This window comes from Chlorocebus sabaeus, chromosome 20 (assembly GCF_047675955.1).
Source record: "Chlorocebus sabaeus isolate Y175 chromosome 20, mChlSab1.0.hap1, whole genome shotgun sequence".
Taxonomy (NCBI): domain Eukaryota; kingdom Metazoa; phylum Chordata; class Mammalia; order Primates; family Cercopithecidae; genus Chlorocebus; species Chlorocebus sabaeus.
The window spans coordinates 70,371,893-70,385,030 of record NC_132923.1 but is presented as its reverse complement, the minus strand read 5'-3'; the positions used below and the strand labels follow the sequence as shown (position 1 = coordinate 70,385,030).

The following is a 13,138-nucleotide window of genomic DNA, read 5'->3' as shown; positions in this document are numbered from 1 at the left end:
TGACCCTGAAGAATGGCAGTAAAGGACACCCTCGAGAGAAAAGAACTTTGAGTAATATTACTTGTTGCTCATTTTGCTTGGAGGGGAATCTAGGCCAAGGTATGGATCTACGCTGTTTTGGGGTGGGGAGTGGGGGTGTGCAGTGGTTAACAGTTTAGCTGGATGATCATGGAATTAGAAGGCACAAAATTGGAAAATTGTGTACAAAGAGATCTGAAGAAAGGATATATGAATACAATCTCCAAATTGGTACAGAATATGAGAATATTTGGTTTCCATGTAAATGTTTACCAAAGGGCTACCATGACAGAGGAGACTTTCAATAATCAAAGGGACAAGATGGTCCTGTGCGTGGATGTCAATCAGCCTCTTTCTCCAGCTACAGCTTTCCTTGCCCATTGTGTTTGATCAAAATGGCCATAGCAGCAGGGATAAAGACTGTGCCCTCACCAAGACTATTGGCTATATCCTGTACTGAGTGACTAGCCAGCCAAAAACAAAGATCAATACTGATTTCTCTAATATGGTACTGTTCTCTGGAAGGGCCAGCCAGCTGCCTGGTGGCAGAGATTTGTTTGTACTTACACAAACATTTATGTACTATATATGCATATATATGGATTTGCCTTCCCAACTGACAATGATTCTACTAAAATAAAATCATCTGTAGACTTACAGGATGCCTTATTCACAGTCTGGTTATTCTACACAGACAATGCTTTTAACCAAGAAATAATTTTATAGTGAATGTAATGCAGCAGTAGGTTCATACCCTCAGAATTTACTTGTCTTGCTATGTTTCCCATCATCCTGAGGCAGGTAACTGATATAACACTGGCATGGCCTTTTGAAGGCACAGGGCTTTAGCTGCTTGACACACTTTGCTTGGCATGTGCTCTGAATCAGCAATCAGTATATTGTGTTATTTCACCTATAGCTAACATACATAGAATTAGGAACCATGGGGTAGAAATAGAACTGACTTCTCTCATTATTATTCTTAAAAATTCATCAGCAAAATTTTTCATTCCAGTTCTTGCAACCTGAGCTTGCTACATGTAAAATCTTAATGCCTAAGATGAAAAGAAATAAAAATAGTCATTATGAACCAGAAGCTGTGAGTACCTTCTGGCCACTATGCACACCTCATGCCACTGGACCAACAGCAAAGTAGGGTGTTACTACAGGGTTGAGGCAATTCATCCTGATTACAAAGGGGAAATTAAGTTGCTAGTACAAAATGGGAGTAAAGAGGGTGTGACTAGAACTCAGAAGACTCCATGGAGTGCCTCTTAGTACTCCTAAGTCCTACAGCAAAAGATAATGGGAAACTATAGAAACCTAATCCAGACAGAACCACTAATGACAGAGATCCTTAGAGAAGATTTGGGTAACTCCACTGGGCAAAGAACTACAACCAACTAAACTGCTTACTGAGGACAAAGTGACTAAGCAAACTTTAATGAAATAAGAAAGATATAAACACCAATTATTACCAAATCATCAGTTACAGAAATAATAATTATACTAATTTTGTTCATTTTCTTTACTGCTTTTTTTACATTTATATACATTAATGAATTCATATCTTCAATTTTATATTATCTAATATATGATGTTATAAGAATGATTACCCATATATTTCAGTATCTGTATTATATTACAGGACATCAAAGGGGTAAGCATAACTCAGCTAAAGATGGATAGACATTATCTGGAGATAGTTAAAATGACATAGAGGACTTGAATCTCCTCTTCAGGAATAGGGCTTGTTAGTCTTTTGTTATTAAAGGATAGCTGCACTGTGCTACTTAAAAGCATGATGTTGTTATACTATTTATTTAGATGTTAAATGTGGTTAAAAAGAACAAGAATAGATGTTAAGTTTCCCTAGAGGAGACTCTGCTAGGTTGGTTGTATTGAATTTGATAACATCTTGACATTTCCTTTTTGAGCCTGAGAAACAGGTTTCCTAAAAATCTTCCCCACGTGGTCCTGGATTCGAATTTTCCAGTAAGAACAACTTGCATGATATTTGAAAGGTAGAAGCACTTTGGGAAAGTCATTGCAATTCCATGCATTAGGTTTCCAGACTTCCTCACAAGTTCTCAGCTAGCAGCCACAGAGAAGTGAAAACTTTCCCTTAAGTGGCACCATTCTCTGCCTATTGTTGTGCTTCACTCTGATATTTGTGACTGTTTCTGGATTCTCTAGCCTCAGCCACTCAGATTAATATTTCCCCAGTTCTTTCCATATTTGTGTAAGCCCTGTTTTCTTTATTAAGCCCAATTATACCTGTTAATACTTGTATTTGCTCTATTTTCTTGAACAAACCGAGACTGATTCAGTGAATGACCATCTAGTGCTGGTTTATATTCAGTACCCATTGCCCCTGTGGTAGTTGTGCCCAGTGATGTAAAACTGCAAGTGGAAAATGGATACCAGGGAAATTGTTTGGTAAAACCAGAGAATGGGACAGAGCCCCTTTCAAGCAGGTCCTGTGAAGAAACCAGCAGGAAAACCAAGGGCAGATTAGGCAGGTAGACCAGAATATAACAGTGGAGTGTGTTCCAGAATTCAGAGTTCATCCTCTGCACACTGATACCACACTGCAAACACAAATCATTCTAGGCTTCACCTGCTGTTTGCAACGAATGCAATCCCTAACATTTTTTCCAGCTTTTGTCAGGGTAGGTTCACAATCAGAGCAGTTGAAGCTACAGATGAAAGATATCAATGACGCTGGTTCAAAGAAACTGAAAAAGGCACGGCCTGACAATGGGGCTACAAATATACCCAGGGTTATTATAGACCAGAACTATAGCGCAAAGCTTATCACCCATAATGTTAAATTAACATACTGAATTATAATCAGTTCATGCCGGGCGCGGTGGCTCACGCCTGTAATCCCAGCACTTTGGGAGGCCGAGGCTGGCGGATCACGAGGTCAGGAGATCGAGACCATCCTGGCTAACACGGTGAAACCCCGTCTCTACTAAAAATGCAAAAAATTAGCCGGGCGAGGTGGCGGGCGCCTGTAGTCCCGGCTACCCGGGAGGCTGAGGCAGGAGAATGGCGTGAACCCGGGAGGCGGAGCTTGCAGTGAGCCGAGATCGCGCCACTGCACTCCAGCCTGGGCGACTGAGCCAGACTCCGTCTCAAAAAAAAAAAAAAAAAAAAAAAAAAATTAGCAATCATGATATTGCTTTGGTTCACAAAGAGAATATATTTCTCATCTCAAATCCATTTCTCAAGTCCACTCTATGCACCCAATTTAAACTGTAGAGTTTCTCACATAATAGAATTTATATCCCTGTCACTATTTATCAAGCAACCCTGAAATTGAAAGGATTTATTCAGCAAGACCTTTCTCTGATTCATTTTATGGGTCTAATAACTTGGTTTAATTGTCAACTGTAAAAGAGATAAGATTAGAGAACTTAGTAATTTGTCCCTTTTATGTTAGAAATATTTCACCATGGCCTAGATCCAAAAAGATGAGTAACTAGCGCACAACCAATTCTTAAAGAAGGAAAAAAGCAATTGTATAAGCATCTCCAATATTTTGGGTATAAACTCTAAGCCATTCCAAATCTTTAAAGCCTTAGGTGAATAGGTTGCAGGATTAATATTACAGCTTGGACACATATTGATCCATTTAAATTCTCAGTCTTCAACAAATTTTGTCAGACTATTCATACTGTTAGTAGATTCTGAAATGAGTTGGGCTGGATACTGTTCTTGTTCTGGACGATAATCTCAAAACCTACAAGAAGCAATTGGAGTTTATTTCTACTGGCCTGTGCACATGCAAAGGTGTTTTTCAGCTGAGACTGAGCAGTAAAAGCATTGCACATGCACATGTGATAGACCTGATTATAGCAGAAGCCCCCAAGGCTCCTCCTACTTTTCGCTGCTTCTGCAGTGCCCCCCTTGAATGGGATCTGTTGACAAGGCCCCTTCTGGACAGTTGCTGACAGGCACAAGGAGCTTATGGGTTTTGAATGGAAAGGATTTGCTAAATAAAGCTTCAATCCAAACTTCACCCCTCCCTTCCAGAGGTCAAGGCACTGAAGTCCTTGGTAGCTATGGCAATTACAAGGTGAACCAATGAATTACTGACATCTTAGGGTTTGCTACTTGACTCTTATCCCCAGTTAAATGCAGTTATAAAATTAAGTTCATACAATTATATTTTCAAAATGAAAATACAGAGCGAGAAAGCTTTTTTTAAGTAGCCATGTAATTAAAGATGGTACGTGCCTCTGCAGTTCACTGTCAAAGATTGATTGTCTCCTAATCTAAACCTCAACACATTATCCTTTTGAAATTAAGTATACCAAGAGTCAAGACTCTTTTTCTTCTAAGAGTTAATTCTATATAACCTAAGTTACTCAGCTAATATGATATATCATGTATTCAAATGTCTTTTATTTCCTTTTTTTTTTTTCCCTTGGTTCTAGTGTAAGATTTATTTAGTTTGTAATGGTCGTTAAAAAGAAGGTAGTGGATACCAGTGAAAAACACTATTTTAGGATGGTGATGGCCTTCTTTGGGCTTGATTCTTAAAAGAAATTATGTTATTTTATAATATTCTGATTATTCTCTAACTTCATTCATATCTTTGAACTAAGCTGAACACTGACCTCTTATTTTGGCTAGTGACCTTTAAAAAGAAAAGAACTTCAGATCTCACAGAGCTCTTTCAAAGTAAGTGGTCTTAAATGATTTCACTTCCATTGTCTCTCACTCTCTAATCCACTTTTGGTACTGTCTGACTTGCAACTTCTTGGCTTTATCTCCTATTTCTAGCATTTCATTTGCTTTTTGCATATGCTTACAGGTCTCAATATTAATGATTTTTGACCTCTAGTACTTCCTGGAACGGACCTCCTCAAGTGACAGATAGCCAATCTGAATTTGCTTGAGAGAAATGGAGAAGTTATTGGTTACTGCTATGGACACAATGTCTGGGTCCCATCAAAAATTCATGTTGAAATTTAATCTCCAATGTAGTAGTATTAAGAGATTGGGCCTTTAGGAAGTGGTTAGGCCATGAGGGCTCCTCCCTCATGAGTGAGATTAAGGCCTTTATAAAAGAGGCTCCACACAACCTTCAGCCCTTTTGCCCTTGCACCTCTTTTGCCGTCTGAGACACAGTGTTGCCTCTGGAGGATGAAACAACAAGGCACCATCTTGGAAGCAAAGACTAGGCCCTCATCAGACATGCAACCTGCCAGAGCCTTGATCTTGGACTTCCCAGCCACCAGAGCTGTGAGAAATATATTTCTGTTGTTTATATGCTACTCGGTTTATAGCATTTTGTTATAGTAACCAAACAGGCTAAGACATGTATAATATGCATACATATGTAAACATTTATATACATAGTATACAGATTAGCATAATGAAGGTTTAGTTTTCTCACACATTCAAAGTCTGATAAGGACCAGGCAGCTCCCTGAAATTTGGGAGGGGAAGAAAGGTATGGAGAATATGCAGGATGTTTGTAAAGGCCAGGCCTGAAAAATTCCATTGGTCTTAATTTAGTCATATGACCCCATCCAGCTGCAAGGAAAGCTGGCAAATACAGTCTTCCTGTGTATCCAGATGGAGAAAATAGTGTGATAAGCATGTACCACTATCTCTGACATAATTTTATTTCTATTTCTTCCTAATATTTTGGCTAGCATCCATAAAATAGTATTAAATATTAAATAACAGTGATGATAAAGAATAATTGTCTAATTTTTGATTTTTATTCTTGATAATGAAAATGTTTTCACTATGTTTCCATTTAAAACATGGCCAATTTGGGGTCAAGATATGTACATTTTAGCATCCTAAGGAGGTTTTATATCTCTTTCTTTGTTAAGATTTATTTATTTAATAAGTGATATAAGTTGAAATTTATCAAATATCTTTTTGGCAACTATGAAGATAATTATATAAGTTTTTTTTTTAAAGCTTAATGTTGTAAATTGTATTAGTAGCTCTCATAATGTTGAATTATTTTTTCTCACTTTTAAAGTCTAATATAATATACAATGTTCTTGAAAAGCTGTATTATGTTTACTGTCATTTACTTCAATTTTTGTATCAATATTCATAAGTAAGATTGAGCTATAGTCTATTTTTAATTATTTTTGTCATGTTTCATAATTCGTAAGTTGAAGCTTTATGGAGCTTTTTCTCTTTTTCCAGTTTCTTGAGCTGTCAAAATTGCATTGGAGTGATTTGATTCTCCAAAGAGAGAAAGAATTCCACTATGCTTGGGTCAGTTGCTGTTGTTGTAGGTTTATGCTTCAAGCACATAGCCACCGGGCTATCAATGTTCAATCTTGGCAGTACCCATTTTATCACTGCTTATAGCTATAACATTTTAAAATGTTTAATGAGAATGTTTTTATTACTTCCATGCACTCTTTCTGGCTCTCAGTATGCTCTTTTATCACAGCAATCTGCTCTTATTTATTGCTGCTGTATCTCTGAAATTATATCAAAACTGAAAAACAGATTTAAAAATAAATGACTCTCAAGTTCTCTACATTTCCTCTGCCTCAGTGGAGACATTTCCTCTGCTTCAGTGAGCTGTAGTTATTTTCCTTCTCTTTTGAAACTGTTGATTTTTCTCAGGGATTCAGTCGTTATTGCTTATCCTTATCAATGTAAGTCTATTTAAGCAGTACTCTCAGCTGATATAAATTTCTTCAGCACTCATGTAGGTATGGACACATGGCTCTTGGGCTGCTCATAGACCAATGGGTGACAAGCATACCAGGGCATGTCTTGTCTTTGGTGTGAGTGGGCCCGCACATAAGGTCTTCCCCCCAGGGAAACAGGAGCATGACTACAGGGTCTGCTGGTTTCTCTCTGGATCCAATCATGTTAGGGGTTCTCTTTGCCATAGAAACTCGTATATATATACATACATAGTCACAGTAGTGAGCATATGACTAAGTCCAATGTAAGTTTTGGTTTAAAAAAAAATCTATTATTAGAATTCATCAACATGGTCCCCACTGACTGGTTTGAAAAGTGAACAATGATCCAAGCCAGATCAATCACAGTTCTTCCCTGGAAGTTTTTTAAAGGAGATCTAGGCTAGTAAATCTGTGAAGAGGTGAGCTTAGGGGATGTTAATGGTCAGGCTCTGATCGTGTTGAGAAAAATTGGTAAGAGAAAAGGAGATGACATGTTGGGAGAGACAGAGAGAGTTCTGAGTACTTGGTTCAGGTAACAAAATTTGCTAGAGTGTCCTGGTTCTTGCTTTCTCTCAGCTGTTCAGTTCTTGCTATAATTCTATGAGCTACTTCAATAAATTCACTTTTTGCCCATGTTAGTTCAAGTTGGAGTTCTTTTATTTTAGCCAAGAGTAGAGTAACCATGGGAACACACACACACACACACACACACACACACACACACAAAGATATATGTATCTCTTTTTCATCTGCATCATCTCATGGAATTCCAATTTTTCAGTCTTGCCAATTTCCAGGCCTTGGGCAATACTTTTCCTTCTACATTCACTGAATTACCTCAGTGGGGATAGCAAAAGGGGCAGAGTCAATTGTCATGTTAAGAGCACTACCTTGGAGATACACAAACAAATACACAAATCTGGATATCTATTTTAGTGCTAATTTTCTTTCCTCCTTTCTTTGTGACTCAATTCTCATTGTCTTCTTTCTCTTTCTAAAATATAAACAAATTTCCCCCTTAAACCTAAAATTGGGAGATAGTGAAGAAGCTCAGCTTTTATAGTAGGAATATAATAACATTTCATTCTAAAACACGATGTAATCAGTCATTACTACCATGCAAATATTATTTTAGAAACAAATGTTGAATGTCTAGTGACTTCAGCAATTAAGTTTTTGGTCTTGGACCAGTCATAAGCACCATATCAGAGCCTTGTACGATCTGGGCTGACATTCACATCCTGAGCTGAACTCCTGGGCAATTCTTGCACTTTGATGCAAGTCAATTATTCACCCAATCTTTTCCATATACCCTTTGACTTTCATTTCAGAATTGCAAAAGGTATTCCATGATTTTGGAGGCTAGATATTCTCCTTTGCCCTTGCTGGTAAGCAAAAACTATACTATGAAGTGATAAAATTTGAATCACAACCTAAAGGATTATCTTTGTTCTTGATCAAAACAATTTTTTTTTCCAAAAACCTATGAGAGTCTAGGCACGGTGACCCACGCCTGTAATCCCAGCACTTTGGGAGGCCAAGGCGGGTGGATCACTTGAGGTCAGGAGATCGAGACCAGCCTGGCCAACATGATGAAAACCCATTTCTACTAAAAATACAAAAAAAAAAAAAAAAAAATCAGGTGCACGTGGTGGTGCATGACTGCAATCCCAGCTACTCAAGTGGCTCAGGCAGGAGAATAGCTTGAACCCAGGAGGCAGAGGCTGTAATGAGCCAAGATCTCACCACTGCACTCCAGCCTGGGCAACAGAGCGACACTCTTTCAAAAAGAGAAAAAGAAAAAGAAAAAAACCTATGAGAAAATACCACAATTAGGATAATCTCTTTTGATTATATATTTGAGCAAATTTTATTGAAACAACCTCATTCGTTGGATGTTCTTATAATTGGTAATAGCGTTTTCTTTTTAAAGGGTAAAATACACACAGCTGATGAAATTGTGGTGAAGTTTAGCCTTTGGGATTAGCTTTACCACCTTTAAATACACATCCCTTTCTGACAATATCTACACACTTCTGCTTTTCCTATAAATAGTCATTGACCAAAAGAATCTTTCCATTGACTTGCTGTCTCTAGATAGTTGCTGCAAGTCTAAAGAAAACTTGAAGTGTACCCATACCAAATAATCCTAGAGAGGATTACTCTAACACACTGTAAAACTTATATTGGGAGGAAGAAGGCAGGCAACCTGGATTTCTCTGCCTTTCCCTTACATCCTAACAATGGCCCCCACTCCTGCACCTCAGTGCTTGTACTCACCTCCAGATTTTGCATGAGACTTTTTTCTTACTTGCAACTCCCTATATTCTTTAGAACTACCACTTCAAGCCCATTCCAATTAATTTCTGAACTCTGAAATTTCACCTCTGTAAGAAAACAAAAAGAAGTCTTTCCTAATTAACCTCATTTGGTTCTGATTTCCCACTTAGCAGCCTTTCAGAAATCTCCAACATGTTACATCTTTGGATGCATCACCTGGTCTTTCACTAACTTGTTCTCTGTGCCTTTGGTACAACTCCCAGTTGGCTGCAAACTTCTTTGATGCATCTGCCAGCCCTTTGGTAGTAATAATACTAATACTAACAAGCTAACATGCTGGTCTTATTATGCTCCAAACACAATGCTAAGTAATTTACTGGCAGAGTATTTGGATACTATCTGGCATATAGTAAGCCATTAATACAGGTTTGTTATTATTACCATTTATAGCCCAATTAACTTGGTATTACTATTCTCTCCATTTCAGGATAAGAAAACTGTGAGGCACAGAGAATTACATAAATTGCTCAGAGTCACAGAGCTCATTACGTGGCAGAAACAAACCTTGGTGCCCATCTATTTGACACCAATACCCATCAATGTTCTTAATCATTACAAAAAAATTGCTAAACACACACACACGCACACACACACATACTAATCAATCCTTTTTGCAATAATACCCCTGTCGTTTTCAGAGCAGCATAAGTTGTACTCAAGGCAGGTTTTACTTAGGAATTCACTCCCCTTTTAAAATTTAACTGTCTTAGAGACATAAGGAAAAAGTCACAAGTATTTGTATTTCCCTGGAGATTTTCAATTTGAAATTTAGAGGCCACTGAAATATGTGTCCTTAGGGAGAACAATGGGTTTTTCAAAACTTCTAAGTTGCTAAGGAGCTGTGTTTTGTTTTTTAACTATGAATATGCTACTTCAGTCAGTCACCAGGACGTCATATTTGCTTTGGTCGAAAGAGCTAGGCCATGTCCAGGCCTGAGCAATATAAAAAGTTCGTGAGTATATTGCTAATATAAATGATTAATAATACATTACAGGCTCAACCCTGATCATGCCATGCATCTTCTTACAGTTATTTTGAGTACATTTTCATTTGATGCTCACAATTGCTCTCTACTGTAACAGCTTTTCTCCTGGTCATGCTGTGAGATTATACAGGGAGAAACGCGCACTTCTGATGTTGTCTTTCCTGAGTTCTAAAGAAAGCTTTGCCTTTCCTCCCATCTCCTTTCCTTTTTCTCTTCCTTCTTCCTCTCATAGGCTGCCCTGTCCTTTTCTTCCTTAGCTGTCTGAGCTTTCTTGAAGGGAACCAAGGGTCGTAGATTCCCCAGGCCTGGGCCCTTCTAGAAGGCTCCAGGTTCTCTGGAGAGCAGTCAGGTGACAGAATCAACCCAACCAGGCCCAGTGACATAACTTCCCACTTAGGCGGCTGCACAGCACCCAGATCCCATCCCTGGAAGCTTCAAAACCCTGGGCTCCGCCACAATCAGGCACAACTGCCTCCCTCCAGGTTTCCACTTGGGTGAATGAATGGGCTTGAAGGCAACTCCAGATGCAGGAGGCGCGTTGGGAGAAACGTCATTTACGAGAAAGTTTGTTTCCTACAGAGACTGCAGTTGGCAGCTGCACTCCCAGTCGGTTGCGAGAAAAGCTCCCCACCTGGGGAAGCGAGGCAGCTCCCGTGTGCGCTTGGCAGGGAGGACGCGGTGGCGGCGGGACTCGAACTCGGTCGTCGAAGGGCGCCCCGCAGGGTCCCGTCTGTAGCCCGGACGGCGTGCCCAGGTTGGAGTGGGAGGGAGCCGGCGTGCACAGCTGTCTTTGGTCGGGCTCAGGCTTCCGCTCCCTGCCTGCTCCCCTTTCCAGCCTCCCGCCCCAGAAATGATTTCAAGCGTTGCCAGTTTGATTCCAGAGCCCCACTCGGGTGGGTTCTTTTGTTTCTTTGTTTTAATGACAGTTCCCAGCCCTTCGGCATGTCATGCGCAATTAATTCCCTGGCTCTCACGAAGGCAGCTGGGGTGAAATTTCTTCTGCATCATCCTTTTGGGGATAATTGTTTATGATGTGACGTCAGTCGGATTGATTTTTCTCTCTTGAATGAAGGGTGGGAGGGGAGAAAGAGAGACGGAGAGAGAGAGAGAGGCGCACAGATGTGCACGGAGGCCACCGACACTGACATTTGGAATTCCTTCAGGGTAAAAGGACACCGGAATGGGAGCTTAAAAGTGTATTGCTAAGATTTCAGGCTGCACGGAATTGTTAAGTTTTTCTTAAAAAAAAAAAAAAAAAGAAAGAAAGAAAGAAAAAGAAAAGAACCCCCTACGCAGCGAGCCACTTAGGTGCTCCTTTCACGCCAGAGTCCCCTGTTAAGGTGGCAGCCCCTGGAATTAATCTCGGGCACCCAGCCGCTGCTGTGAGCTTAAGGAGACGACGAGGAGGGGCGGGGGAAGTGCGTCACCAGGTGGGGAAGGGGCTGTGTATTTGGTGACAAACGGGAGGCGATGGGGGTGGAGGGGAATGGGGACGGGAAATAGGTTCTGTGTGCTCTCCGGGGGTATTGTGTCAGGAGATGCAGGCTGGCTACCATGTGACGCGGTCCAAAGCTGAAGGGATTGGCCGAGGCAGCGCAGGCGGTGCAGCTCGGCCGGCTTTCCGTTCCTCTCCCTTTCTCTCAGCATCTTCCTGGTAGCCTGCCTGTAGGTGAAGCAGCACCAGCAGCATCCATGGCCTGTCTTTTGGGTTAACACTTATCTCCTTTGGCTTCGGCAGCGGACGCAATAGACCTCAGCAGCGGCGTGGTGAGGACTTAGCTGGGACCTGGAATCGTATCCTCCTGTGTTTTTTCAGACTCCTTGGAAATTAAGGAATGCAATTCTGCCACCATGATGGAAGGTAGGATGCTTTCGGCTGTGGTTGACTGGCTTCAAGCAAGGTTTGGGCGGAACAGCGTTAAAGAATATGTGCAGCCAGTGTCTGTGGCGGTTCTAGAACCTGGTTGCCAAGGTTTTGCAAGCAGAAATGCTGCAGTTTGCTTGCAGTGGATCTGGGCTCAGACTAATGGAATCAAACCACAGGGCTGCTGCCTAGCTCAGAACCTTCAGAGCTCCCAGCTCCTTTGAGAGAGAAAAGCCTAAAGTGTTTGCAGGGAGCTGAGATGGAGCTAGGAAAGAGCTTGCGAGCAAATAAGTTGGGCAAGAAGATAAGGTTTTCTGTTCTGGGTTCCTGGGACTACACTGATTAAACATTTACAATGGAAACTTGTTTTCTGAAATTGACATTAGACAGGAGAGGTCATTAACAGAGTTATCCATACAGACATTTTCAGTGAACTGTTTAAAAATTATAAAAATTCTTATAAGGTATTTTTATCTCTGCAGTTTACATCATATTATTGGGATAGGAGGGCGGCAAATTTAGTCCATAAACTGTAGTTGTATGAGAATGTAATTGCAACAGAATGAAAAATATAAGGAAAATACCCGGGCCTCTTGCCTCCTGATTCGGAGTCTTATTAGGTTAAAAAAGAATTTTATGCTCCCTAAATGCTTTCCCTGTCCAGTGGTTTTTAGCCAAGCATCAAATGATTATTTGCTGATGATCTTTTTGTATATTCAATATTGAGTGTAAGGAGGAACTTTCCCTGGGGAGATGCTATTTAAACTATATTTTATTCTACTAAATTACCCTTCCCAACCTGAAACTGTGACAGCCAAGATTGTCTCAAAAAAGCAGCAAGCTGATCAGGAAAGAAGCAAGCAGCTCTATGCAGGCTTTGATTTTCTGTTTTCACACTATAGGATGGTGCAAAACTCCTGGCCTTTCCTAAGATGACAGGCAGAAATTTGTCCCCAGCCTGGATTTCACAATGCAGAATTGAGTGCATAATGGGTCTCAAATCAGCCATGAAAATGGCAGAGAGGCCACCTCTTAAGCCAAGGTTTGTCCTACGGATTTTAACTATTGCTTAGAAATTTACCAAAATGGAATAAGAAGAGGATGGTTTCTTAAAAACAGCAGTATAGCCTGTACTTATTTGGCAGAAATGAATTCTTTTTGCTCTCCCTGTCATCATGTCAAACATTGTCAATGTGATTTGGGGGAGTGAAGAATTCTAGAGTCAAAACCCACAGATTTTAGAA

The 13,138-nt window shown here is 40.3% G+C and overlaps 1 protein-coding gene across 16 annotated transcripts in view; it reads left to right on the top strand.

Annotated features, from left to right (window-relative positions):
• Positions 1 to 11,497: 11,497 nt before the first annotated feature.
• The window catches only part of SGIP1 (SH3GL interacting endocytic adaptor 1), a 225,315-nt gene continuing 223,674 nt past the window's right edge, over positions 11,498 to 13,138 (top strand). For 9 of the 16 annotated variants that reach the window (XM_073007223.1, XM_007978419.3, XM_073007227.1 and 6 more), the window contains exon 1: positions 11,501 to 11,891. In XM_073007223.1, the coding sequence (XP_072863324.1) occupies positions 11,882 to 11,891 (10 nt within the window). In that variant the 5' untranslated portion in view covers positions 11,501 to 11,881. Of the gene's footprint in view, positions 11,892 to 13,138 lie in introns of all 16 variants that reach the window. The other 7 variants (XM_038001198.2, XM_073007225.1, XM_038001234.2 and 4 more) reach the window with 4 other exon arrangements.